This window comes from Salvia splendens, chromosome 3 (genome assembly GCF_004379255.2).
Source record: "Salvia splendens isolate huo1 chromosome 3, SspV2, whole genome shotgun sequence".
Classification (NCBI taxonomy): Eukaryota; Viridiplantae; Streptophyta; class Magnoliopsida; order Lamiales; family Lamiaceae; genus Salvia; species Salvia splendens.
Genome location: NC_056034.1, coordinates 18,309,327 through 18,333,852, shown reverse-complemented (window position 1 = coordinate 18,333,852; position 24,526 = coordinate 18,309,327). Strand labels below are relative to the sequence as shown.

Sequence of the window (24,526 nt, the reverse complement as noted above, 5' to 3'; positions counted from 1 at the left end):
GGCGCTTGGCTAGTCAGCTATTGCGGTAGGCTAGCCGAGTGGACGAAAAACCAATGCCCTAGAGCTAGGGCGTTGACAAGCACGGCTAGCAGATCGCTCGTCCACTATTATGTGGACAAGTGATTGGCTAGTCAATTTTTTTATTTTTTTTTCTAAAATATCCTATTCTCCTTTCATTTTTTTTATGTTTTTTTTCTCCAATTCATTTCGTTGTTGGTTTTATTTTTTTTTTTCTCGGGATGACTAGGGCATTGACCAGGCTATTGCTAAGCTGTTGTCTGGCTAGAGCAGTGGCTATGCCGTTGGAAGAGCATGATGATGTGGCAGGAGGAGTTTTTGGCTAGACTATTGCTAGACCACTGCTATTGTGGATGCTCATAAAGAGGGGAGGGGCGACAATGGTTTTTACGTCCGCCGGTGGAAAATTCACATGTGGTTCCATGGCAGCGGGTCGCCCCATCCTCTGCAAACACTTTTATGATATTACTCATATTATTACTACTATAAATAAACACAATTTTTATATTTCATGCCAATTGGTATGGGTAATTGTGACTTAAACAATTACTGTAATACATTAGCCCTTCATGTGACTATTAAAAAAGCAGTGAGAAAACATAAAGTATTTAACACTGTTCAAAGTACTAAGTAAAGTAGGTGAAGTGGTGAACTGTGATGCTAATGCAAGTTGACTATTGTGGAGTAGAGTCAAATGCAAAGCACATCATTATTCATAACATAAGTTTTAAACAAAGCACAAATTAATACACCGAGATTGAGGGTTTAAACGTACATGCATGACGGAATGTACTAAAATGCAACGCAAATTATTGTTCTATTTTTTATACTCCTATTGTTTATGCAAAAAATAAGTTACCAGATTAGGCATCAAAAATTTCAATAAGGTAAATACTACTCACAACTATGGTTCCACACATTTGCACGCATTGGAGTGCGTCTCATTTTAAAGTTGAATACTCACAATTCAATAGTATTTTGATAATGTAAATGTATATGTAAAAATTGATAGTAATATCAAAAGAAATGGGGGAGAAGCGAGGATTTGGTCGCAATAAAAACACCCTAATGGCAGGTATAATTGCTCCTAAAAACTCCTATATTACAAGTGAAGGGACGTAGAAATAAATTGATGAATGCCATTTGTATCTACTCTTCCAGTTATTGTGGATGGGGTTGTATACTCTTCCAGTTATGATCCAATGAGTTTCTTCCATCGGGCGTATCCCAGAACAAGGAAAAATAGGAGCACACACACAGCGTGCATGGAATATTCATTCCAAACACCCCAGCTACACCAGTTTCCACTGCAATGGCGAATGTACCACTCGCCAATACCAACTGCAGCTGAATGAGTTCGTGTCTTTGATTGTCAAGTTGTAAATTCACATAAGATTCTGTATCATCAATATATTCTCGTACCTGCAGGTTTATAACATACACAGACAGTATAAGTGACTATCAATACCAGACGAGTAATACAGTTGCTCAATAATTTATCCAGTAAGGAATAACAGCAGATAATTTGCTCTTAAAATGAGATTTGAGCTTCAGCAATTGAGACGTTTTTAAACTATTTGCTTGAACAAATCAGCACTAGAGGGGAGGCGACATTTTGCCATATCAAGTACAAGCTATACTAAAAGATAGGGGTGTCCAATCAGATTCCGGGTATCATCAGATACTAGCAAATACAGGTTTTGGGTTCGGGTCTAGGTAGGAAAGATTTTAGTTTTTCAGGTTTCGGGCAAGTGCCAAGTGGTAACATTGTTTTCTGCTCAATGAAACGTCAGATGAAATTTGGTCCCAATTTAGACTTTCTGTTCATGTTCCCTAATTCCTACACATAATTCCTTACATCATGTTTGTGTTAAACTACAATATTTCCTAATTTTGAACAAGATTAGGTCAATGACTGACTGGAGATGTTTGCATTACTTGTTCAATACCTGCTCGGGTATTTCGGGTACCCGATTGATCAGGACCGGCTGCATCGGGTACCCGGAATAGGTTTCAGGTTAGGTGTCGGGTACCCGGTTTTTCGGGTAGGGTATCAAAAAATACAAAGTATGCCGGAAAGAAGAAAACTACTCACAGATAGAATTTTATTACGGGTGCCATCCAATTGCATGAAGTAGGCTTCTAGCAACATTTCTAGGTCCTCTACATCCTGGTCATTTAGATAATTGCTCACAAGACTACCACTTCTGGCAGAGTTGAGCCGACGGAGATGAGGAGCAACAGGAACAATGCTGTTGGATGCAGGATCAAAGGATTCAGCTTGGTGATTTTGTATCCACTTCCGAGTTAGGTACAGTTGAGCCATATCTTCATTGTCGTCTAAAAGATGTTCGATTTCATCTCTCACCTACCACCACGCCATGTGTTGAATAAAATATGAGAGGAAATAAATGTCTCTTATTTAGGCCATCCACTACGCTGTTTCTATACCGTCCCTTAAACCGTCCCTTAACTACTATTTGACCACTATTTGAGGGCCCCACTGTCATTTTTTCCTCCATCTCTTAACTAAGGGACGGAACCTGCAACGCTCCGTCCCTTAACCGTCCCTTATTCCGTCCCTTAATTACTATTCATTCAATTTCATTTTTTATTTTTTTTTCCAACCCAATTCAATTTAAACAAACACAATTCATTAAAATTAAAAAAACATTACAACTTAAACTTAAAAAAAAAAGAAAAAAAGACATAATTAAAATTCTAAAAAAATAAAAATGACATAATTTAATCTTCTCCGCCAAAGTTTTCCCAAATGTGCTCAATTAGATCCTCTTGGAGTTGGGTGTGGGCGCTAGAGTCGCGTGTCCTTGCCCGAATAGCCAATCGTTCTTGTATAGACGGATGCGCTCCACTTCACGGCAGACTACTTGCGGTTGAGCTTCCGGGGGATTTGGGGTCGAACCAATTTCCCGCATCAGGTCCTTCGTCTCGGACAATCATGTTGTGCAAGATTATGCACGTATACATGATGTCGACCATGCTCTCCATGAACCACGAACGAGCCGAGGCTTTGATGATGTTGAAGCGCGCTTGGAGAACCCCGAACGCCCTCTCCACATCCTTGCGTGCAGCCTCCTGCTTCTGCGCAAAAAGAGCCTGTTTTGGGTTCGCAGGCCTGCTGCACTTGTTCGTGCAGGTTGAGGAGGAACTGACAATCGTCCGTGCTTGGCCTCCGGAGAAATTCGTCACTGAAGGCTGCCCGGACACCTCTGCAGAAATTGAGCAAGCACATGTGTTGGGGAATATTTTGGTTAAATAGAATTAGGAAATCCTATTAGAATGACTGGGATAACTTAGAATCGTGTAGAACACTTTCAGATCAAGTATTTTGAGTGTATCAAAATCAATGATCGGATAAGACTAAGTTCTTAGATTGTGTTACTGATTTCTGTCATCTATTTAATCATAACAAAACAGTTAATTAACTTTTAAACTGCCAAAGCAGTTGCCACCAAATTCTGATCCAAAACAGTTAATAACTGTTTAAACTGCCAAAGCAGTTGCCACCAAAATCAGAATAAAATAGGAAAAGGTTCAACCGAATCAACCGAATTAATTCACCAAAATTAAAGTGTTAATACACTAAAATTCCAACATTCCTCCCCTATTTTAGTGTATATATAAGCATGATCAAATAAACAAAACAGAAAACAAAATTATGCATAAATGAAAATATCACAAGGATTGAATTTCCATTTTAGTATATTAATGTACAAATATTCGAATTATAAGAGTGGTCTAAGACTTGAACTCTTACAATTTCTTTGAATATCAGTCTTAAGATACACATAACTTTCCAACTAATCAATCTAAACCTGACACCTTAATAACAAGTCTAGTGTCCATATCCTTCAATAAACATTTATAAGGCTAAGTCCAGAGCTTTATTGGAACAACTTGGATTCCATGTTTATATAGGTAGCTTTTCATCTTGTCCTGCCAAAACAATTTGTCAAAAACTATTAAGAAGCAAAGCTTCAACCTCCTTTAAACTGACAGAATAATACACATACCTCGGATGGTTTGAACATGTGTCAATCTCACATGTTTAGGCTTTCCACATTGAATTCCACATCTAACATCAAGTTAGAAGGGAATTGGGTATCCTAAACAGATAAGATTAGATGGACTTAAGCCCCACCCTTTTAGCAGATTTGATAACTAAATCTTTTGCCAAGCCTTTGGTTAGATGGTCTGCCAGATTTTGTTGTGTCCCAACAAATTCAACTGAAATGACCCCATGAGTGATCAGCTCCCTAACCATGCTATGTCTGACACCTAAATGTCTAGACTTCCCATTGTAAACTTGGCTATACACTTTAGCCAAAGTTGCAGCAATGTCACATCTCATTGAGATAGGTGATATAGGCTTAGGCCGTAAAGGAATTTCATATATCAAATTCCTAAGCCATTCTGCCTCCTTTCCAGCTGCAGCAAGTGCCACAAATTCTGATTCCATCGTAGAATTTGTGATACAAGTCTGTTTCTTTGAAGCCCATGAGATGGCTCCACCTCCCAGCAAGTAAATCCAACCACTAGTAGAGGAATGATCCTCTAGATTGGTTATCCAACTTGCATCCGAATATCCTTCCAAAACTGAAGGAAAATCATAATAACACAAACCATAGTTCATGGTTCCCTTGAGGTACTTGAATAGCCTCCTCACTGCCTGCCAGTGATGTATGCTTGGATTATGAGTAAACCTGCTCAACCTTCCAACAACAAATGCTATATCAGGCCTAGTGCTGATCATAGCATACATCAGGCATCCAATTGCTTTAGAGTATTCCAATTGAGAAACTGCCTTGCCTTTATTAGGCAAGAGTTTTACATTAGGATCTATAGGAGTACTTACAGAAGTACAATTTCCATAATTGAACTTCTTCAATACTTTCTCAATGTAATGAGATTGTGTAATAGAAATCCTGTTAGGTGCTTCTCTTTTGATCCTAATCCCCAATATGACTTAAGCCTCACCTAAGTCTTTCATAGAAAACTTAGATGATAAGAACTCCTTTGTTCTATCTATTTGGTCTTGACTAGTACCAAATATAAGCATATCATCCACATAAAGACAAATAATGACTCCTTTACCAGATTTATCAAACTTTGAATAAACACACTTATCAGCCTGATATAGAAGAAAACCATTTGATAAAATAATATCATCAAACTTTTGATGTCATTGCTTGGGTGCTTGTTTCAAACCATATAATGACTTGATCAACTTGCACACCTTGTGTTCATTTCCTGGTAAGGTGTACCCCTCAGGCTGCTTCATATAAATTTCCTCATCCAAATCACCATTCAAGAAGGCTGTCTTGACATCCATTTGGTGAATGATGAGTTTATGAATAGAAGCCATAGCCACTAGTAATCTGATAGTGGATATTCTAGCCACAGGTGCATAAGTATCAAAATAGTCTATGCCCTCTCTTTGTCTAAATCCTTGAATGACAAGCCTAGCTTTGAACTTGTCTATGGATCCATCAACTTTCATCTTTCTTTTAAATATCCATCTACACCCCAATGTTTTGCAACCATGGGGTAAATCAGTTAACTCCCAAGTGTTATTTTGGAGTATAGAATCCATTTCATCATCTATAGCTTCTTTCCAAAAAGAGACATCCCTAGATGACATGGCTTCTTTGAAAGTCTTAGGATCCTCTTCAATAATAAAACAATAGGGATATTGGAATTGCAACTCATCCCTTGATCCTTCAATGAGATGGATTTGAAATCCCTCATCCAGGTTACTATGATTCCTAGGCCTAATACTCCTTCTAACCCAATGTTGGGTTGAGGGTTCCTCTGATTGTTGTTCAGAGCTTACCAATCGGTTTTCAGAATTTGAAACCAAATCCTTAGGCCTTGAGATAGATGTGAATCTATTCTCATCAAAGATTGCATCCCTTGACTCTATTACAGAGTTCACAGAAACAGATTTATTAGGTTCTAGAACATAAAACCTATAAGCCTTGGAATAACTTGCATATCCAATGAAAATGCTGTCAATTCCTTTTTCACCCAATGTCCTTCTTTTAGGATCATTGAGTCTTACCACTGCTCTGCAGCCCCATACCTTAAGATAGTTCAAGTTTGGAGGTTTTCCAAACCACAACTCATAGGGTGTTGTTTTACTTTTCTTATTTGAGACTCTATTCAAAAGATAACAAGCAGTTAACATAGCTTCCCCCCAAAATCCCTCATTTAGTCCTGAATATGAGAGCATAGAGTTAACCATTTCTTTCAAAACTCTATTCTTTCTCTCTGATATTCCATTCTGTTGTGGTGTGTAAGGGGCAGTAGTCTGGTGAATTATTCCTACTGATTCAAAGTAATGAGGGTCATAATACTCACCTCCCCTATCCGACCTAAAGACTTTTATACATTCACCCTTTTGTACCTCAACTTCTGTTTTGTACACTTTGAGTTTCTCTAAGGCTTCATCCTTAGAATTCAGCAAATATACATAACAAAATCTAGTTGAGTCATCAATAAAAGTAATGACATACTTTCTATTTCCAATTGATGGGGTTGAATGAAAGTCACATAGGTCACTGTGAATCAACTCCAGCAGTTTTGATTCTCTCACAACATCACTAAATGGTTGCCTTGTTATCTTTGTTAACATACATGTTTTACATTTATCTTTGCTAACATTAAAGGCATGGATTAGGCTACTTTTAGACATTTCAATAAGTCTTTTATAATGAACATGTCCTAACCTCTCATGCCACATATTTGAAGTTGATTGTTCATTAGTGGTGATTGCATAAACAGATTTATCCTCAAATGGTGATTCAATGTTTAATCTTAACATTCCATTACATAAATAACCAAAACCAACAAACACACCATGTTTAGATAAAACATATTTATTTGCTTCAATTACTTGTTTGTAGCCTAGGTTATTTATTACAGTACCACTCATTAGATTCTTTCTAATAGTGGGAACATACAATACATCTAATAGCAACAATTGTTTTCCAGAAGTAAACACAAGTCTAACATTTCTTATTCCTTCTACTGATTCACTAGAGCTATTCCCCATCCTGATCACTGATCCATCAGAGATCATCTGCAAAGATGTAAACCATCTTTTATCCTTGCATACATGGTTTGTAGCCCCAGAATCCACCCACCAAGTGAGTTCATCATCCTGTACATAGAATGAACTTGGTGTTTCAGAAACATAATTCTGAATAGAAATGTTAGAATTAAGTATATTCATACCTTGAGGTACATTGGGATCCTTAGATCCACCAGTTCCAGGATTGGAGCCACTGGTACTTGTCCCAGTCTTGAACCCTTTCTTTCCAGACCTACAATCTTTCGTGAAGTGGTCTGGTTTCCCACACTTCCAGCAGACATACTTTTGTTTCTTGTTGGCAAAGGATTCTTCTTGGTTCATTTTCCTTTTCCCTTTAAACTTCTTTCCATTTTCTATCATGTTGACAGAAGATGAAATAGCAACACCCTTTTCCTTGTTCTTTTCCATTTCTTGAGTTCTTAAAGACTCTTCTATCCGGAGATGAGAACCAAGTTGCACCAAGGAAAGTTCTTCCTTTTGATGCTTTAGAGTGTGTTTGAAGTCTTTCCAAGAGGGGGGTAATTTATCAATGACACTAGAAACTGAAATGGATTCATCCATATTCATCTGGTGTTGTTGAAATTGTCCAAGAATCCTTAGCAATTCATTGTATTGTTCCATCACTGGCCTAGAGTCTAACATCTTATAATTATTGAAATTACTAACAAGAAATTTCTTGCTAGAGGCATCCTCTGCCATATATTTAGACTCTAGAGAATCCCAAAGTTCTTTGGATGATTCAACATTTTGATAAATATCGAAAAGAGAATCTGTCATACCATTAAGGATGTGCCCTCTGCACACATAGTCATCATTTTCCCATTTCTGCCTTCTTCTTGTCTGTTCTAGGGATTCATCCTCTGCAGATTCAGGCATGGTGGTGGTGAGAACATGAACAACCTTCAGGGTGGTAAGCAAGAAGTGCATCTTCTTTCTCCATCTTCGAAAATCCACTCCTTCAAACTTCTCCAATTTTATGAATTTTGCAGTCATATCTCTAACAGAATCATGTCCAGTCATCTTCTAATACTTGATCTTTGTTGGGGAATATTTTGGTTAAATAGAATTAGGAAATCCTATTAGAATGACTGGGATAACTTAGAATCGTGTAGAACACTTTCAGATCAAGTATTTTGAGTGTATCAAAATCAATGATCGGATAAGACTAAGTTCTTAGATTGTGTTACTGATTTCTGTCATCTATTTAATCATAACAAAACAGTTAATTAACTGTTTTAAACTGCCAAAGCAGTTGCCACCAAATTCTGATCCAAAACAGTTAATAACTGTTTAAACTGCCAAAGCAGTTGCCACCAAAATCAGAATAAAATAGGAAAAGGTTCAACCGAATCAACCGAATTAATTCACCAGAATTAAAGTGTTAATACACTAAAATTCCAACAACATGCGCCCAGTGGTGTCTCCGATGTGGAGGTATTCGTCGAATATGTCGGTCGTTTGTCCAGTCGCAAGCTGACGGATGGCTGCAGTACATTTCTGCAGCGTCGTGTGGCTGGGAGGGCCGACCGCGTCGAACCCTTCTCGGAAGAACTCTTCCCGAGCCGCCAAAGTATTCGCTATGTGGAGAAATAACGGTTTACTCATGCGGAAACGGCGACGGAAGTAGGTATCTCCCCAAATCGGGTTATCGCAGAAGTAGTCGCGTACTAACCGTGCGGCGGCTTCCTCTCGGTTCCGATTGATGTACTTCCGGGAGCGTCGTGGGCATGGCGCGGCTTCCTCCGCCTCTCGTCGTCGATCTTCTTCAAGTGATTGTTCCATTAATTGACGCATTTGCTCAAAATGATCCATTTGTTTAAGTTGATTTAAGATGAAAAATGGAGTGATAGAGAGGATTTGAGAGGAATAGATGTGTGTTTGTGTTTGAAATGAGTATGAAATATGATTATTTATAGAGTAAAAAAAATTTTAAAAAGGAAAATAAAAAATTAACGGTAATATTACCGTTTGAAAATTAAATTTTTTTTATTAAAATTCGAATTTTTTTAAAAAAAATGAATTATTGCGTCATCCGTGACGACCCCCACTCGCGGGCCAGCGGGACAAGACGGGCGCGGGCTCGGGACGGGATGATCGTTGCAATGGGTCCCGCGGAGGACCCGTCCCTCCGGGACGAAACGCGAGCCCGGCGCGGGACGCGTAGTGGATGGTCTTAGGATAAAAACTATCAATATTAACATTTTAAGACATATAGCAAGTGAAGTCACAGACATAATAGTAAGTGAAGTGTGACTAATCAGCTTGTACTCTAGTCATGAATAGCCACACATTAGTAACCCAGCTTCTTGGAGTTTTACATGCTTACCTTTGCACTTTTAAACTCAAACCTTACACAATCTTAAAAGTACATTTAGTTGTTATTATTGACATAAAATAACTAAAATCAAACCAACTATTGCACAGTATGCATATTCAACACACAGAAAAAGCACTTTATAAAACTAATTCAAGTATGCATATGAGATAATCCAAAAATAAGATGGTATAAAAGAATCGTTACTTCCAACATTATCTAAAAGAAGGGAGGAATAGATGGAACTAGATCCAGAATGCGGTTCCAGCTGAAGGATGAGGTCAGTGGCAACTAACTAATTCAAACTCATGGTACTATACATCAAAGAACTAGGAATAGTTAAAGTTATCATATGGATTTCAAAGATTCCAGAACAATGAGTCAGGCTGGTGATATGGAAACCTTGGAACTGTTTTTATCTCCTCAACAGCTTTGCAATCATTGGCACCAAAGGGAGCCACTTGGCTAGTTTCAGAGGTCCTATTAGTAGGCCTGTCTAACAAATACTAACACTCCTTAACAACCAATAGCCGTACTTGCATGTCATGCACTTCCAATTCTAATATGAAACAAGAAAGAGAACCTTGATGACCCTTTACCCTCCTTTTGATGCCTGAAAGGCGTGACAACTTTTTTACCATTCTTTTAATTTAGAAAATGACCAATCATTGACATGGTGATCAAGAAGAACCATGAACAAGTAAAATGATTGAGAACATCACACAACGAATATCAGTGACACACTAAAGCCTAATGTACAAACTGATGGTGTTTTGGAATGGATGACATTTGATCTCATCTCATGTGGAATCAGTACTGTAAATGCAAACAGTGAAAGGAGAAGCTACACAATTGCCACGCAATGGTCGCTCAACACTGGACTCTGAAGATGCATAAAACACAACACCTAACACCACATATTGGAGTTGAGATAGAAAGTGAAAGGTCAGGCTACACAGTCTCTACCTAAAATTTGCCCAACACTGTAATCAGATGATGGTTAAAACACAACACTCAATAACACTTTTTTTTTGGGGGGGGGGGGGAAGATAGACAGGGGATGGCATTTTGGACTATTAGCGACAGAATATTTGAAACAAGATCCATTTGCATTAGCTGCATCATCTTGATTTACAACATCGAGAAGGTTTATATGTCTAACCAAAAAATAAGTACCTTTGTATGCGTACAGATATACTTAGTATGTAATTTCTTTACCTTTTGTACCCGTGCAAGCAAACGAGTGAGATTACTTTTCAAACTCCGTACACGCTCCAGGTTCTTGGTGCTAACACTTATGGCCAGTTCATCTAAAGCAGGGTAAGCATCCCTCTCAAGTTCAGTAACACTGGAGTCTAAATATGTGCATACAACCTCTAATGCTATTTCGAGGACCTGGAACTCAAAAGGAAGTTCCTCTTGCAAGCCATCAGCAGTCTCTGGAGCAGTTAACCATTCTCCAACAGTGGCAGATTGCATTTCCTTATCTTGAGAGACTTTCTGAGGCAACTTCTGTCTCAGCTGATCCACGAAGGGCAGAACCCCCTGTTGAAGAGGATCAAGTAACAACACTTCTTCCGCTGTAATTATTGCTCTTATAAATTCCAAACTTACAATCATGGCTTTTTCCCTATCTGAAAAATACACAAGAAGTTAACATACAAAATTCCACATAAAGGCTCCAAATTACTATAAGTTACTGAAACTGTAGCTTAGCGGTACAGGATAAATACAAAGCCAAAATAAGGCCACTAATGTTGAATACACACGAAGTCAACCACTTGATTATCTCTAATAAAATACTAGTACTACTTCAGTTGGTCTTTCCCAGTCCAATAATGCAAATATTAGGCATTATAGAATCTTCTAGCAGAAATCACTACCCATAACCAGCAGATATAAATCAGTTGCTACACCGGCATAAACAACAAAATCTATAGACATACGGAGAGAGAACCGCAGCAGCACGAAACAAACTGAAATGGCCAAAATTGAGGAAAACAAAATAGTGTATATACCAAGAATGCTGGAGAAATGAGAGAAAATAGGGCCGAGAATCCTCAAATCCATAGCGGGAATGGAGACGCGCTTGATGATGACGGTCTTATCGCAGTCGATGAGTTCGGACTGGGCAAGGCGATCCATCCGCATCCAGAGGCGAGAGCCAACCGGCTTCTTCTTCGCGGACGCTTTGCTTGTAGAGGAAGACGCCTCGATCGACGGAGGAGGAGGAGGAGGCAGCGTGGGAGGTAAGGACTTCTTCTTCCGCCGGAACGTAAGCTTGGCCATCTCCTGACACTCTCAGTGTGTCGCTGAATATATCTATCTTCTACCTCTTCGTATAATGGGTATGAGATCGGGGGAGATTGAATTCGTAGTGTGTGGGTATGGAATTGGGGGAAATTGTTCTTCCGGAATTCGGTTTCTTCCATAAAATATGTGAATTAGGTCTAAGAGCATCTCCAGTGGGCGGACATCCCACTAGGACATCCACTAGGACATCCCAAAAACACCTCCTGCCACGTCACTAGGACTTCCCATCCCACTGCCACGTCACTAGGACATCTCCTCCTATGTCCGCCCTTCCCACTAGGACATCCCGCAATAAAAAAAATCACAATAATTTAATTACGTAAAAACGGAAATATAAATTTGACACGGAATACGGGAAAGCAAAATACGGACAAAAATACATATTCATAAAACATAAAAAAAACATAGTTAGAAAAAAAAGCAAAATACATAGTCTTTCAAAAAAAGAAAAATACATAATCCAACATCCCCGGCTCACTCCGCGCTGTCCTCGTCGCCCGTGCCGCCCCTGTCACCCGTGCCGTCACCGTCGCCCGTGCCGCCCCCGTCGTCCCCTTCGCTAATCTCGGTGCCATCATCTCCAATGGGGGGCATCCCCAAATCGCGCCGACATCCATCGATGACATCCTTCAGCATCCTCTTGTACAGCGGATCGGTCGTGCTATGCCACCTATGCATGGTCCGGACCAAGCTTGTCGTTAACTGGGCGCGAGCGAGGCGGTCGATATCTTCTTGGGGAGCAGGGGCCTCCGATTCAACCTCGAACGACCCGCTACCGCCGCTGGTTCCCCTAGCCCTCCGCTGCGCAGCCTTTTGCCCAACCGGGCGACGACGACGGCGAGAGTCTGATTGCGGTAGCGGGGACAATTCGTCGGCTTCCGGGAGCTCGTGCGAACCAGCACTGCTGCTGTATTCACCGGAAGCATTGATCTTCGTCCGCTTCGCCCAGCCCGATTCGACTCCCCCACAAAACTTTGGGGAATCCTTCACCACGAGAAAGGCCTCCCACTGGTCGAATTGTTTGAATTTCAAGGCTCTGTCAGGGTACTGAGCAAAGGCACGGTTCCGGACATCCTCCTCGGACATACCGCTGCTTGCCTAGCGGAGGTTGTTTTGGTAGAGGCCAGCAAATCGACTAAGCTTAGGCCTCAACCGCTCTCACTGTTTCCGGCACTGTTCGGGAAGGCGACGCTTCGGGTCAGCCGGTTTGTGTGTGTGGTAGGCTTCAGCGATCCGATGCCACAGTCTGTCAATATGCTGGTTGGCACCGACATAGGGATCCTCGACAATTGCAATCCAAGCCTTCGCAAGCGCGACGTTTTCCCACTGGCTCCAGATCGTCCTCTTTCCCGTCTCCTCATCCTCCTCCTCTGCCACCGTTCGTGAGGAAGACCCTGGGGCTTTCCCCTTGCCCTTGCCACGTCCCTTCCCCCTGCCCCCGCTCATATCATCGGGCGTCTGCCTGACTGGAGATATCCCCAACTCCTCAAAAGAGAAAGTGTCTATGCCGGTGAATTGAGTATCCGGAACATAAGTGGAAGGGGTATCAGTAGACTGCATATCCACAACCGGCCGATAGACATCGTCCGCTAGTGGTTCAGGGCCCCTGCCACCCCCTCCCACATGCATCATCCCCGGCATCATCCCCGCCATCATCCCCGGCATCATCATATTTGGGGTCATGCCCCCATCATATTTGGGGTCATGCCCCCCATCCCCATCCCCGGCATCATCATATTTGGGGTCATGCCCCCCATCTCGGCTGCCCTGGGCATCATACCACACATACCACCCATCTGTCCCATCCAATTGTACATATAAGGGGACATCATCCCACCCATGCCCCCCATCTGTCCCATTCCCGGTACCGTTGTCGCATTTCCGCTGACGTTTCCCTCCAGGTCGATGGGAAACGCCGGAGTCTGCGACTCGCTCGTGGCCGGGGAGTTCCTATCGTTCTCCATTAAAAGTAGAAATGAAATTTGTAGTAAAAGAAGAGAGAAACTAGTTAACAACAAGTGGTGCAAATGAAATGAAGTTCAACGAGCCGTATATATAGGGTTTAAAAAAAATAAAAAAATTTCGGACGTCCTCACGGGACGTCCGACCCTTGCCACAGTGGCGGACGTCCGCCCGCCCGTCGCAGGGACGTCCGAGGACACCCGACGTCCTCACGGGACGTCCGTATCCGACCCTAAACGCCACAATGGCGGACGTCCGGGTCGCCCGTCGCGACCTCCGACCGGATGTCCGCCATTGGAGATGTTCTAAGAAATCTTCCTATTGCTCTTCAAACTCAATAGAATTTGCTCTCTTTTGTATCAAGGAAAGGTTGATGAGTTACGTTCTCGATTAATTAACCCAAACGTCCCACAATGAACCCTTTTAAATTAAATAAATTATTAAATTCCATTTATATTGTTCTAATCATCCAATGAAATTAATCGTGAATCCGAATCAGTAATATGTTTTTTTTTAAAGATTTAAATTACAATGCTCATATAACAATATACTATGGTTTTACGTACTTTATTTATAAGGAAATTTACCCAATACAAATTCAATATTAATTTAATAACAACAGCCTGATGAGCTTAAATTCTATAAAACCAAGTTGATTAATAATTTTATATATTCATATGGGGTCCTCTTCTTCTAAAGATTTCTAATAATTTTATATATTCATATGGGGTCCTCTTCTTCTAAAGATTTCATGGGGAAAAGTAGAGATGTCTCCTACGTTACCCATAATATGTGGAAGTATCGACGTAATTTCATAGAGTCATTCGGTTTGAATGCTACATGCTTATAATACCATAATTCAAAACTAAGACTAAATTAGTGGATGAGATTAAAACTCACAAATTTCAATAAATAGTAGACAAAATATCAACAAAGGAGTAATATCGTCATTATGTTATCATATGATAATTTTCGTGGATGTGTTTTTATGTCAACATAGTGTATTACAAATATTAACAATATGATATGAGAATCGTAGATGTTTTTTTATATCAACATAGTGTATTACAAATATTAACAATATGACAGGAGAATATCAACACAAATATAAGAAAATATCAACACAGTTTTACTGATATTTATCTACACTATATTGAGATTTTGCATGTCCTATATTGATATTTTTTTTTGTATTTGTTTATAGAATCTGCTTATCAACATGTACGAATATTGAAATATAATTTATCAAATTTCATCACTCGAACATCGTCGGAACATATACAATTGACTGATTGAGATCTTGTTGGAATCCTTATAAAATTATCTTTAATTTGATATATTTTTTGCAAAAAAAATAATTTAAATCGAGAGAGTTACGTAAATTTAAAGTTTTGAAATGATTTTGACGAGAGAATTGACATTAATACCCTTTAAGTTTATTTAATAGTTTTTTTAATTCAAAAATAATATATGTGGCATTATTTAAACCACTAGATATTCTAATCTAATGACTAAGATTTGGTCTTGTGATGGCTAATTAGTTATTTTTAATTCAAAAATAATATATGTGGCATTATTTAAACTACTTAAATCTTCTAATCTAATGATTAAGATTTAGTATTAATTTCTAATCTAATGATTAAGATTTAGTATTAAGTTGTGATTGCTAATTAGTTACCCATTGATCACCCCTATTCATATGATCGTATTATCGGTGTCAAATGACTCAAATGTCACAGTTCAATTGCAGCTTAGTATACCAATTTTCCACAAAACAGCGTTTTATGAACTGTAAACAATACATCAACGTACCACACTCAATTACCTTATTTTTCTACTTCGTGTGTTTTTTTATTAATAAGCAAATTACAAATATAAACATTCTTTGCTAACAACAGTCAGGTGGACTTGGGCGGAACCATGTGGATGGGAGGTGGGGTTAAGAGCCATGCACAAGCACAACCGTGCTTTCCACGGAGAGTATGCTCTATGCTATTTATGGTCCCCATTTTTATTCATATTTTATTCACTAATCTTAGCTAAGACATAATACCCACCACCAAGAGTTCTTCACTATTAATGAATCTCACTATTCTATAATTTTACTATTCAATTTAAAACTACAATTACTAAAAGTATTTCATTAAAAATAAAACTTCATTAAAAAAAATCCAAAAATAGCATTACAAATTTCTAAAAAATTAAAACTTAAAAAATGGGTGATGAATGAGGATATTTATAGATGATTTAGATAAATTGGGGATAAAAAAGTGAAAAAAATGGTCATAAATGGTTCTATATTGGGAAGTGGAAATTTTTTTAGAAATAATTTTGATTTTTTAATGATTTTTTTTTAAAAAAGATACATTAAATCGACGAGTGAGCATCACGCCCAGCCACGTCGCGCCACACGGGCTAGGCGCGTGGTCCTTTGCAGAGAGCGCGCACTCACTTGCAACTTGCAAGAGCACGTCCGTGCCGTCAGCACAGGTGCTTTGCCGTGCCAACGACACAGACGCTGCTTTCCGCAAGGTGGTGTTGTGCATGTTCTAAAGCCCTTAACTAATTGTTTTTTTTATAACTTTTTTTAGTTTATAAATTTTTGAAATTTATCTATATTTAATGTAATTTTAAAAATCCAATTTTTACATAAAATTTAGAAACCATAACCCTTGTTGATATTTTTTTTTGCGCTCGCTCCTGCAGGTGGATAGAGGTGCTTAACCGGTCCTTTGATTCTCAGTTTACTTTGAAACGGATCGAAACTGACCGGTTAATTTGGGAGCCGAGAGTCGGAGGATCGGTTTTCGATCTGATACCGGTTATGAGAATATTTTCAATCTATTTTTGGTTTTAACAGGAACTGACTGATTCTTAACCCGGAACTAGATTAAATCTCAATTTAATATTTATAATTTATTACTCCTCTCGTCCATGATAAGCGTCCTAAGTTGATTTGACACAAATTTTAAGAAATGTAATGAAAAATGTATAGAAAAAATTAGTGGAATGTGAGTCTTACTTTTATACACTATACTACTTAGTTTTAAAATAAAATATAAGTGGGATGAGTTAATACAATGTGGAGTCTATTACCAAAAGTAGTTTTAAAAAATGAGACAATTAATTGTGGACGAACGAAAAAGGAAACTTGAGACACTTAATCGTGGACGGATGATGTACTAATTTTATTGTTAATATACTACTCCTATAGTACTAAAATTCAAATTTCTATATTTTATAACTGTAAGTTGTGTTCGTGTTCGCAGGACGTCAAACAAGAAAACTAAGATCCTTTATTTCATACTCCCTCCATCCATAAAAAATAATTTCATTTTGTTATTTTGAGATGTCCACAAAAAATAGTTTCATTTCTAAAATTAAAAAGTTTATATATCATATTTTACCTACTTTTTTTCACTCTCTCTCATACTTTATCCACTTTTTTTACTCTCTGTTTCTGATTTTACCTACTTTTTCATCGACGGTTTACTTTACCAATTTTTATTAAAACTCTTGTCATCCACAAATGAGACTATTTTTTTGTGAATAGATGGAGTATTATAGAATATTCTTAGTAAATGAAAATCAATAGAAAACTGGTTAATTTATTTTGTTGTGTGTCGATTTCAATTTTATGTACTCCATTAGATACATAAATTGTTATATTTTAAAGTATTGGATTGTTAATTTTTTTGATATTAAATTATTTAAATTTTCATCAGAAAAAATTTGATGAAAAACCAATTCCAGTTCCTGAATTTATAAAAATTCGCAACCGATTAACCAACCTTCGAATCCGGTGAGAACCAGAAACCGGCCAAATAAGTAGGCATATAGGTGGGTCATTAACCTCAGACACTGAATTAGATTTCGAATTAGGTCCATTATCCAAAAATCAAGGGTAATTTGAATCATAACCTCTGTAATCATCACTATTCAAAATGAGGGGTATCAACATAAACAGGTTTTAGTTCATGTAAATATGGTTCATATATTCTGTAACAAACAAATACTCCTACATAAAACTAAAACCTATTCTACTAGAGTAATTGTTGAATAGACCTTCATCATCAGGTAGAGTTTGGTGCAAGTAAATCACTGCATTCAGGCAAAGGACCTAATATACAAGACGATGAATTTCAATTTAATAATGTAGATAATATGTTTGTACTACTTGATTGGATTAACACTAGGTATCACACTCTAATGCATTTCATCAGAGGAAAAGGATATATATTACCGGAGAGATCCTTCGCTTGCCACAACTTTTCCGATGGTATCAGCTGAGGCAGTCTCAATCCAAAGAGAGAATGGCACAAGAAAATGCTCAACTTCAAAGAACAAACACCACATAACTGAGAATCTTCCGTATGTACATAGCAACAGTGATCTTAATCGCTCTCTTCAATTGAAGATATTTGGCTGTCAGCCACCAGTGTGCTTGCTCATTCTATCCACAAACAATTTAAATGAATTGTAACCAAGTTAACTTCTTGTCCCAGTAAAACTACCACATTGATCATATCAGCCTGAATCAATGTTTGTAACTCATGTCAGTACAACCACAAAGAAAAATCGGGAACAAAGGCATTCTTCGTGACTGATCTCATAAATGAATAGAAATAATAAAAGAGAGGAGAATCATCCTTACCTACATCTAAAAGAAAAGACCCTATAGCTCAGGAACTGAGAATACCAAGAAACCGTTGTCCCATCGTACTCTGATCTCCCTCCCAACTTGCAGCCTTTTCTCTCTTATGAGTTTACCCCATTTACCAATCAGGTTGTAATAACTTCCACGCCACTTCAACTTCATCACATACACATCACCTGTATCATAATCTCGAGCATTGATGCCAACTTGATGTTCATTCCTTAATTGCTCCCGAGATTGGTGTGTCCAGTAGAAGAGGATGTGATCTTCTACTGCTTTGCCTGGCAAAGTAAGGAAAGGATGATTTGTATCCACATCGGACAATGTGAGAGTTTTCTTAATAGGCCAATTATCAGGACCCGATGTTGCAGTGACATAACGCTCCTCTGGAACAGAGAAGTATAAGCAATTATTAACCCAGCGTAATCTGATTTCTTGCCCAACGCCAAGTCCTTTATGTCTAATAACATTAGCCCACTTTGCAACTAGGTTATAGTAATTTCCACGCCACCTTAATTTCAACCCATAAATTTCACCTGTATCATAGTCTTGAACATTAATAGGCACCTGCTCTTCTTTCCTCAATTTCTCCCTTTCTTGTGGCGTCCACTGTGCAAGAATATGCTCTTCAACCAACTTACGAGGCAATGGAAGGAAAGGATGAGTGGTATCAACATCTGATGATGTCAAGATCTTTCTAATAGGCCAATGGTCCTGCACCATAGGTGGTGCTGCAACCAAGCGGACTGGTGGTGGAACTGGAACAATCTGCTGTTGTGGCACCGAGAAATGTAAGCAGCCATTAAACCACCGTAGTCTAATTTCCTTCCCAACATCAAGTCCCTTTCCACGGACAACTTTTCCCCATTTCCCAATGAGATTATAATAGCTCCCACGCCACTTCAATCTCATCACATACATATCGCCATTATCATCATCTTGAGCATTAAAACCCACTTGTCCTTCAGCTCTTAAGATTTCCTGATCTTGAGGTGTCATGTACACTACGATGTTAGTTTCAACTTGTTGCCGAGACAGCGTTAGGAAAGGATGGGTGATATCAATATCAGAGAGGGTGAGTGCTTTTTTGATTGGCCACTGATCTGGCACCTGAGGAACCGCATTATAGTATGACGACCTCTTCATTCCTAAAATCAGCAAAATAGTAAACATGAGATTTTTTATCCTTAAAGCTGTCAATATTGATGTCTTAAAGAACAACATATTATGAAAACTATCCTAGTGGAACAAAATTTCCAGAATTGCTTCCTTAGTTGCTAAAAAATACAGCATCATATTACTTATTGGCTTACGGGATCTATTCTACCTCACCATTCGAACTTCTAACTTCTAAGCAACTAGAGTGCTAAATATAGCCTGACACAGCTGAAAACTTAATCAGTAACTAGAAAGCGTATAAACTCCTTATGATTAGAGAAGTCTACTAATAAACTACTTTGGGCAACAACAATAGGTATAAACTCCTTATGCTTAGAGAAGTCTACTAATAAATGAATGAGCTCCACAACATGCAGAAAAACTGTAAGCTATCTTGTGTGTTATGGTTAAAACTAATTTCTACTAGACTATTTATTTATTTATAGGAAACAAACCCATTCACTTGACAGGAAAGTATATCAAACAAGAATAAAAACCCTGCAGAAACAGAACTGTTCAATTTAACCTTGACATAAAGGAAAACCTATTCCAATTCTCACTCGATTAAATGCTATCAAATGGGAATTAAAATCTAATTGATACAAAATGTATCAACAGAACCAATAGTCAAAATTTAACATCAATACAATCGCACCACATGAAAAAACACAGCGACATAAACAAGAGAATTGATTATATGGATTATGATTTATGCAGACACATCCAAAATCTCATCTTTCAACCCTAATCCTAATACAACGTCAAAACCGAAGAAAGTTCTTACTGTGATATGAATTTATACACTTGATAAAAGAGGGAAATAGCCGTAGATCCTCGCAAGATGAGAGTAAAAGTAAGTAACCGAATCCGATCGGAAAAAAAGAGGAGATTATCGGATAGGATTCATATTTGAGGAGGTTGAAATGGTGATAGCAAGAAAGAGAATAAGAAAATTGAATAGAGAAAAAATACAAGGTGCGGCGGCGGAGCTGGGGAAGGGGGTGTTGAGTAGGTGAAAGGGTGGTGGAAGCCCCGTTTGATTTTGCACGACAAATGTGAGATGGGGAAGGAGAAGAAGAAGTTGGTGTGAAATGTGAATTGAGGTTGTGGACATTTCTCATCTTTTCTTAGGTGGCATTACTGCGATTAATTAATTTAAAATATTAAACTAAAATACACACTTTCACTTAAACAATTTTTTACAAAGTTGGAAACTTTGGACACGAGTAGTAGCAGACCATCTAATTATACCTAAACAGAGCATTTGATTTGTTGTTATGAATGTAAATTAGGTATAGACTTTAATTTTTTTTATATACGCATTATGCGTTATATATGGAGTCTTAAATAAAAACAAATAAATAAATAAATAAATAATGAATGATTAGATTGCATGGTTGGTGGAGATTGATGAAGCCAAAAAAACTGCAGCTCCCCCCGTAAATTTGGGTTTTGGTGTAATTTAGTTGAGTGTTATGCATGTGATAGGTTGGAGGCAATACACAAAGCACATGCTGCATTTTATGCTTCTTTTCCTTAACTACTGTATTTAATAATGGAGACACACATACACATGCAAGATTTATTAAGAATTGAGAGAGCAGATTCATCAACATCATCACTCCCTGATTGCACGTGATGACATGACATGATCTCAGATTCTAATTAAAACGTCCACAAATAGAGTGTCCAGTGAGTGAGGGAATAATAAGGGAAGGGAGATCTCTGGAGGTAACTCCGACGTGGTCGGTCGCAACGGTCACCACCGTCATGGTTTTCGTTTGTTTGTTTGCAGAGAGATCCATTTACAGATTTGGAAAGGTCAGTTAGTATCATTTGCTCGGAGCTTTTTAATTTTAATTTTAATTTTAATACTGGATGGATGGATGGTTGCAGTGGTTGAAGAAGACGAAGAGGAAAGCCCTCTCTGCTTCCTTGGACAAAATCAAGGAAGGTGCAGTTTTCCATACTTGCTTTCACATTATTCATTTCTGGAATCGCAATTTAACGAAATCAAGTGTGAAATGGAAACAGAGCTTATGCTGCTTGGACTGATCTCGCTATTGCTGGGGCAATGGGCGAGGTGGATTTCCCAAATCTGCGTCAACTCATCTCTCTTCAACAGCAAGTTCTTCACCTGCTCCGAGGGAGACTACAGCGACGAGAAGATGGGAATGCTAGCGACGGAGGACATTCCTCCACAAGGAGTCGGTTACATCCCCTCTCATGTCTGCGGCTTGGTATTCCTCCATCTAATCCAATTTATCAATTAGCGGTGAAAAATGTGTGCTGATTTGGTAATCTCAGGAGCGCGAGCCGTTCGTCTCTGCGGAGGGGCTAGAGCAGCTTCACCGATTTCTGTTTGTTTTGGGCATCGCTCATGTCCTCTACAGTTGCATCGCCGTCGCCCTAGCCATGAGCAAAGTGCATTTTCTCATCTCCACCTGCACTTTAATTTCAATTGTGAGATTGATTGATTGATCTCCATCATCACTCATTCTGCAGATATACAGCTGGAGGAAATGGGAATTTAACGCCGGAGTGGTGGCAGAGGCGCAGGCGAGAGGTGATTAATTATTCAATCATGTTGGTTGAAAATATGAGTGTAATACAAAGATCGTAATACAACCTAACGAAGAATGGAGAAATTAAACGAAAATAAACTGAATTGAAATTACAAAGAAGAATTCGAAATAATAAACCGCAAAGATGTAAGCCAAGTCGAGGAGTCCTCTTTCCGCAAGACGAGATACGCCCCGATAGTGCTCTCGGTTTGACGTGTCGTCCCCAAAGATAAAACGGCTTCGTCTCTGAAGTAGCAGCACCGCTAGCAGCAGAGCTCCGGCGAACGGGAGTAAGACGGGGGCAGAGCTTCGATTGGAAGATTATGCAGAGAGGGAGAGAGCGTGTATGCAAGAATGCTTGGGTTTGTTGTCTGTTCAATCATATGCAATGCATTGACTGACTACCTATTTATAGGCTAAGTCCACCAATTGGGCATTGATAGAGTCAACAGCCATTATGTGTGCCATGATAGCTTGACTGTAACCGTCGGGGGTTACTGACTGGTGCACTAGCTATTGGGAGCTGAAGAGACACGACGTATCTGGACACACTACACGACGGGATACACCATGGACCGTCGGGGTCCATCGGGGGACCTTTTGTCTCCCGTTATGCGTCGGGGTCTATCGGGGACCTTTTTGTCTCCCGTTATGCGTCGGGGTCCAACGGGGACATGACGTGGACCAGGAACACCATGAGTCGGGGTCCGTCGGGGATAGCGTAGAGTTTGAGGTGGTCTAAAAAGAACAAGGGTGGCTTGAACCACACTCAATGACTAGCTCTAAAGAGCAGCCCAAAGACCACCCAAAGACCAATTACCAAGATCCAAGGCACAAGGCGCCCGGTGCACGGGGCACAGGGTACGATGCGGGGCTCGCGGCTCGCGAGCAGGCGGCGGCGCGCGCACATGTGCGCGCGTGTGGGCTCTGTCACCCATCTTATTCCACGATAATTATTACACATAATAATTCATCTTATTAAATAGTTAATCAAAGAAGTTTATCATCCCCGGTGCGAGATAATTAACACCGAGTTAATTAATCCATTAGTTTTTCTTATAGCTCATTTCTAGCTTTATTGTGACCAACTTTAATATATTATTTCTCACTCATCGGGATTCGGATTTGAGAAAATGAATATACTACGGTCATCTACTCGGAACGTAGATCGACGCTATTACATTTAATTTCACAAAATTAAATGTCTTGTAATATTTATTATTAGTCAAAGTCGTTTGACCAAGAACGATTCTAACAATCCCCACATAACTGAAAATTGCCAAATGCATATGTATGCAGACACAAGCTCAACCCTCAAGAGGTATGTAAGCATAAAGATAGGTAGTTTTTTGCTTTGAACCATCCATAGTCAACACCATCGGATACACAGGCGGACTAGTAGCGCGATGCTTTGAACTATTCCCTCACAGCGTACACCGAGACAATGATGTTAACACTTAAACACCTCAACCTCATCGGTTCTCACGTTTTGTGTCCATTTCAGGCCTTTGACACCACTTTGGATTCATAAGTGTATTGTTTGAAGCGGCCCCACTTCACAATTACATAGGTGATTCCTCGTTAAGTATCTTGCCATACTTGGTCTCCTTGAGAACTTCATCTCAACGAGATCCTTTAGGGATCATTAAAAGTCATAGACTTAACCTCACCACTAGGCAAGTTTTTCAACACTCTATTGCTCTCTATGGAATAGATATAGATGAATGTTTCACACGAACTCTCATAGCTTAGTTTTCCCATTGAACCAAGTTCTTGGGATCTCCAGTCATCATGGTTGGGTTACCACTATGACAATTCCTTAGTTTGTGGATTTTAAATTCATTCCCTCTAACAATTTATTCATTTGATCACGATTTAACCATATGGTTAGCGGATCCGCTAGATTACCCAATGACTTCACATAGTCAAATGTAATCACCTCTATTGTGATCAAATGTCTCATTGTATTATGTCGTCGACGAGTATGTCGAGACTTACCATTGTAAAAGCCATTATTTGTCCTTCCTATAGCAGCTTAGCTATCACAATGAATCAACACTGGAGGCACCGGCTTAGACCACCATAGAATATCATCAAGGAATTTCTTAAGCCACTCGGTTTCTTCCGCAGCTTTATCTAAAGCCATGGATTCAGATTCCATGGTGGATCGGGCTATACATGTCTGTTTCGTGGATTTCGTGTATTGACATTACTACCACGTCTTAATATTGTATCGTTTGGATCGGGCCTTGTTCGCTTGTGCGATTCTGACTCTTCATCTGCTGATTCAGAACTAGTAGCTCCATCCTCAATTCTCATCTCAGAATTGGATGCAACATTTTCCTTGTCTTTGCGAGGAAATATATTTTTCAAGAAATACTACATTTCTTGACTCGATTGTTATTTCTTCGGTCGCAGTCGGTATT

The 24,526-nt window shown here is 39.1% G+C and overlaps 4 protein-coding genes across 6 annotated transcripts; 1 reads left to right on the top strand and 3 right to left on the bottom strand.

Annotated features, from left to right (window-relative positions):
- Window positions 1–1,055: 1,055 nt before the first annotated feature.
- Window positions 1,056–2,350, bottom strand: LOC121793578 (magnesium transporter MRS2-4-like). The gene is made up of 2 exons (XM_042191607.1): window positions 2,114–2,350; window positions 1,056–1,440 (listed from the first exon to the last, which is right to left on the bottom strand). Exons 1-2 carry the CDS (start codon window positions 2,342–2,344, stop codon window positions 1,180–1,182), a joined length of 492 nt encoding a protein of 163 aa, XP_042047541.1. The 5' UTR covers window positions 2,345–2,350; the 3' UTR covers window positions 1,056–1,179.
- An 8,186-nt stretch (window positions 2,351–10,536) lies between these two features.
- On the bottom strand, window positions 10,537–11,922 carry LOC121793577 (magnesium transporter MRS2-4-like). Its single transcript, XM_042191606.1, has 2 exons — window positions 11,465–11,922; window positions 10,537–11,080 (listed from the first exon to the last, which is right to left on the bottom strand). The coding sequence occupies exons 1-2, from the start codon at window positions 11,733–11,735 to the stop codon at window positions 10,596–10,598; spliced, it is 756 nt and encodes a 251-aa protein (XP_042047540.1). The 5' UTR covers window positions 11,736–11,922; the 3' UTR covers window positions 10,537–10,595.
- Window positions 11,923–17,626: 5,704 nt separating this feature from the next.
- On the bottom strand, window positions 17,627–20,645 carry LOC121797218. Of its 3 annotated transcripts, XR_006049805.1 has the most exons (4): window positions 20,321–20,645; window positions 18,376–19,526; window positions 17,965–18,253; window positions 17,627–17,841 (listed from the first exon to the last, which is right to left on the bottom strand). XR_006049805.1 is itself a non-coding variant. In XM_042195973.1 (3 exons), the coding sequence occupies exon 2, from the start codon at window positions 19,522–19,524 to the stop codon at window positions 18,397–18,399; it is 1,128 nt and encodes a 375-aa protein (XP_042051907.1). In that variant the 5' UTR covers window positions 19,525–19,526; window positions 20,321–20,645; the 3' UTR covers window positions 17,627–18,253; window positions 18,376–18,396. The 3 variants fall into 3 exon arrangements, 2 of the variants coding, with proteins under 2 accessions (XP_042051907.1, XP_042051908.1); XM_042195973.1 differs by having other exon boundaries at window positions 17,627–18,253; XM_042195974.1 differs by having other exon boundaries at window positions 17,627–18,253; window positions 18,380–19,526.
- A 622-nt stretch (window positions 20,646–21,267) lies between these two features.
- On the top strand, window positions 21,268–22,246 carry LOC121793915 (MLO-like protein 4). The gene is made up of 5 exons (XM_042191938.1): window positions 21,268–21,357; window positions 21,433–21,490; window positions 21,571–21,776; window positions 21,844–21,960; window positions 22,042–22,246. The coding sequence occupies exons 1-5, from the start codon at window positions 21,307–21,309 to the stop codon at window positions 22,108–22,110; spliced, it is 501 nt and encodes a 166-aa protein (XP_042047872.1). The 5' UTR covers window positions 21,268–21,306; the 3' UTR covers window positions 22,111–22,246.
- Window positions 22,247–24,526: the final 2,280 nt, after the last annotated feature.

Coding starts and splice junctions, on each gene's coding strand:
- LOC121793578 (XM_042191607.1), bottom strand. CDS start 2,344: ATGGCTCAACTGTACCTAACTCGGAAGTGGATACAAAATCACCAAGCT. Junction 1,441..2,113: donor CCCGTAATAAAATTCTATCT/GTGAGTAGTTTT, acceptor ATAAACCTGCAG/GTACGAGAATATATTGATGA.
- LOC121793577 (XM_042191606.1), bottom strand. CDS start 11,735: ATGGCCAAGCTTACGTTCCGGCGGAAGAAGAAGTCCTTACCTCCCACG. Junction 11,081..11,464: donor TCATTTCTCCAGCATTCTTG/GTATATACACTA, acceptor TGTATTTTTCAG/ATAGGGAAAAAGCCATGATT.
- LOC121797218 (XM_042195973.1), bottom strand. CDS start 19,524: ATGAAGAGGTCGTCATACTATAATGCGGTTCCTCAGGTGCCAGATCAG.
- LOC121793915 (XM_042191938.1), top strand. CDS start 21,307: ATGGTTTTCGTTTGTTTGTTTGCAGAGAGATCCATTTACAGATTTGGA. Junction 21,358..21,432: donor CCATTTACAGATTTGGAAAG/GTCAGTTAGTAT, acceptor GGATGGTTGCAG/TGGTTGAAGAAGACGAAGAG. Junction 21,961..22,041: donor TCGCCCTAGCCATGAGCAAA/GTGCATTTTCTC, acceptor CTCATTCTGCAG/ATATACAGCTGGAGGAAATG.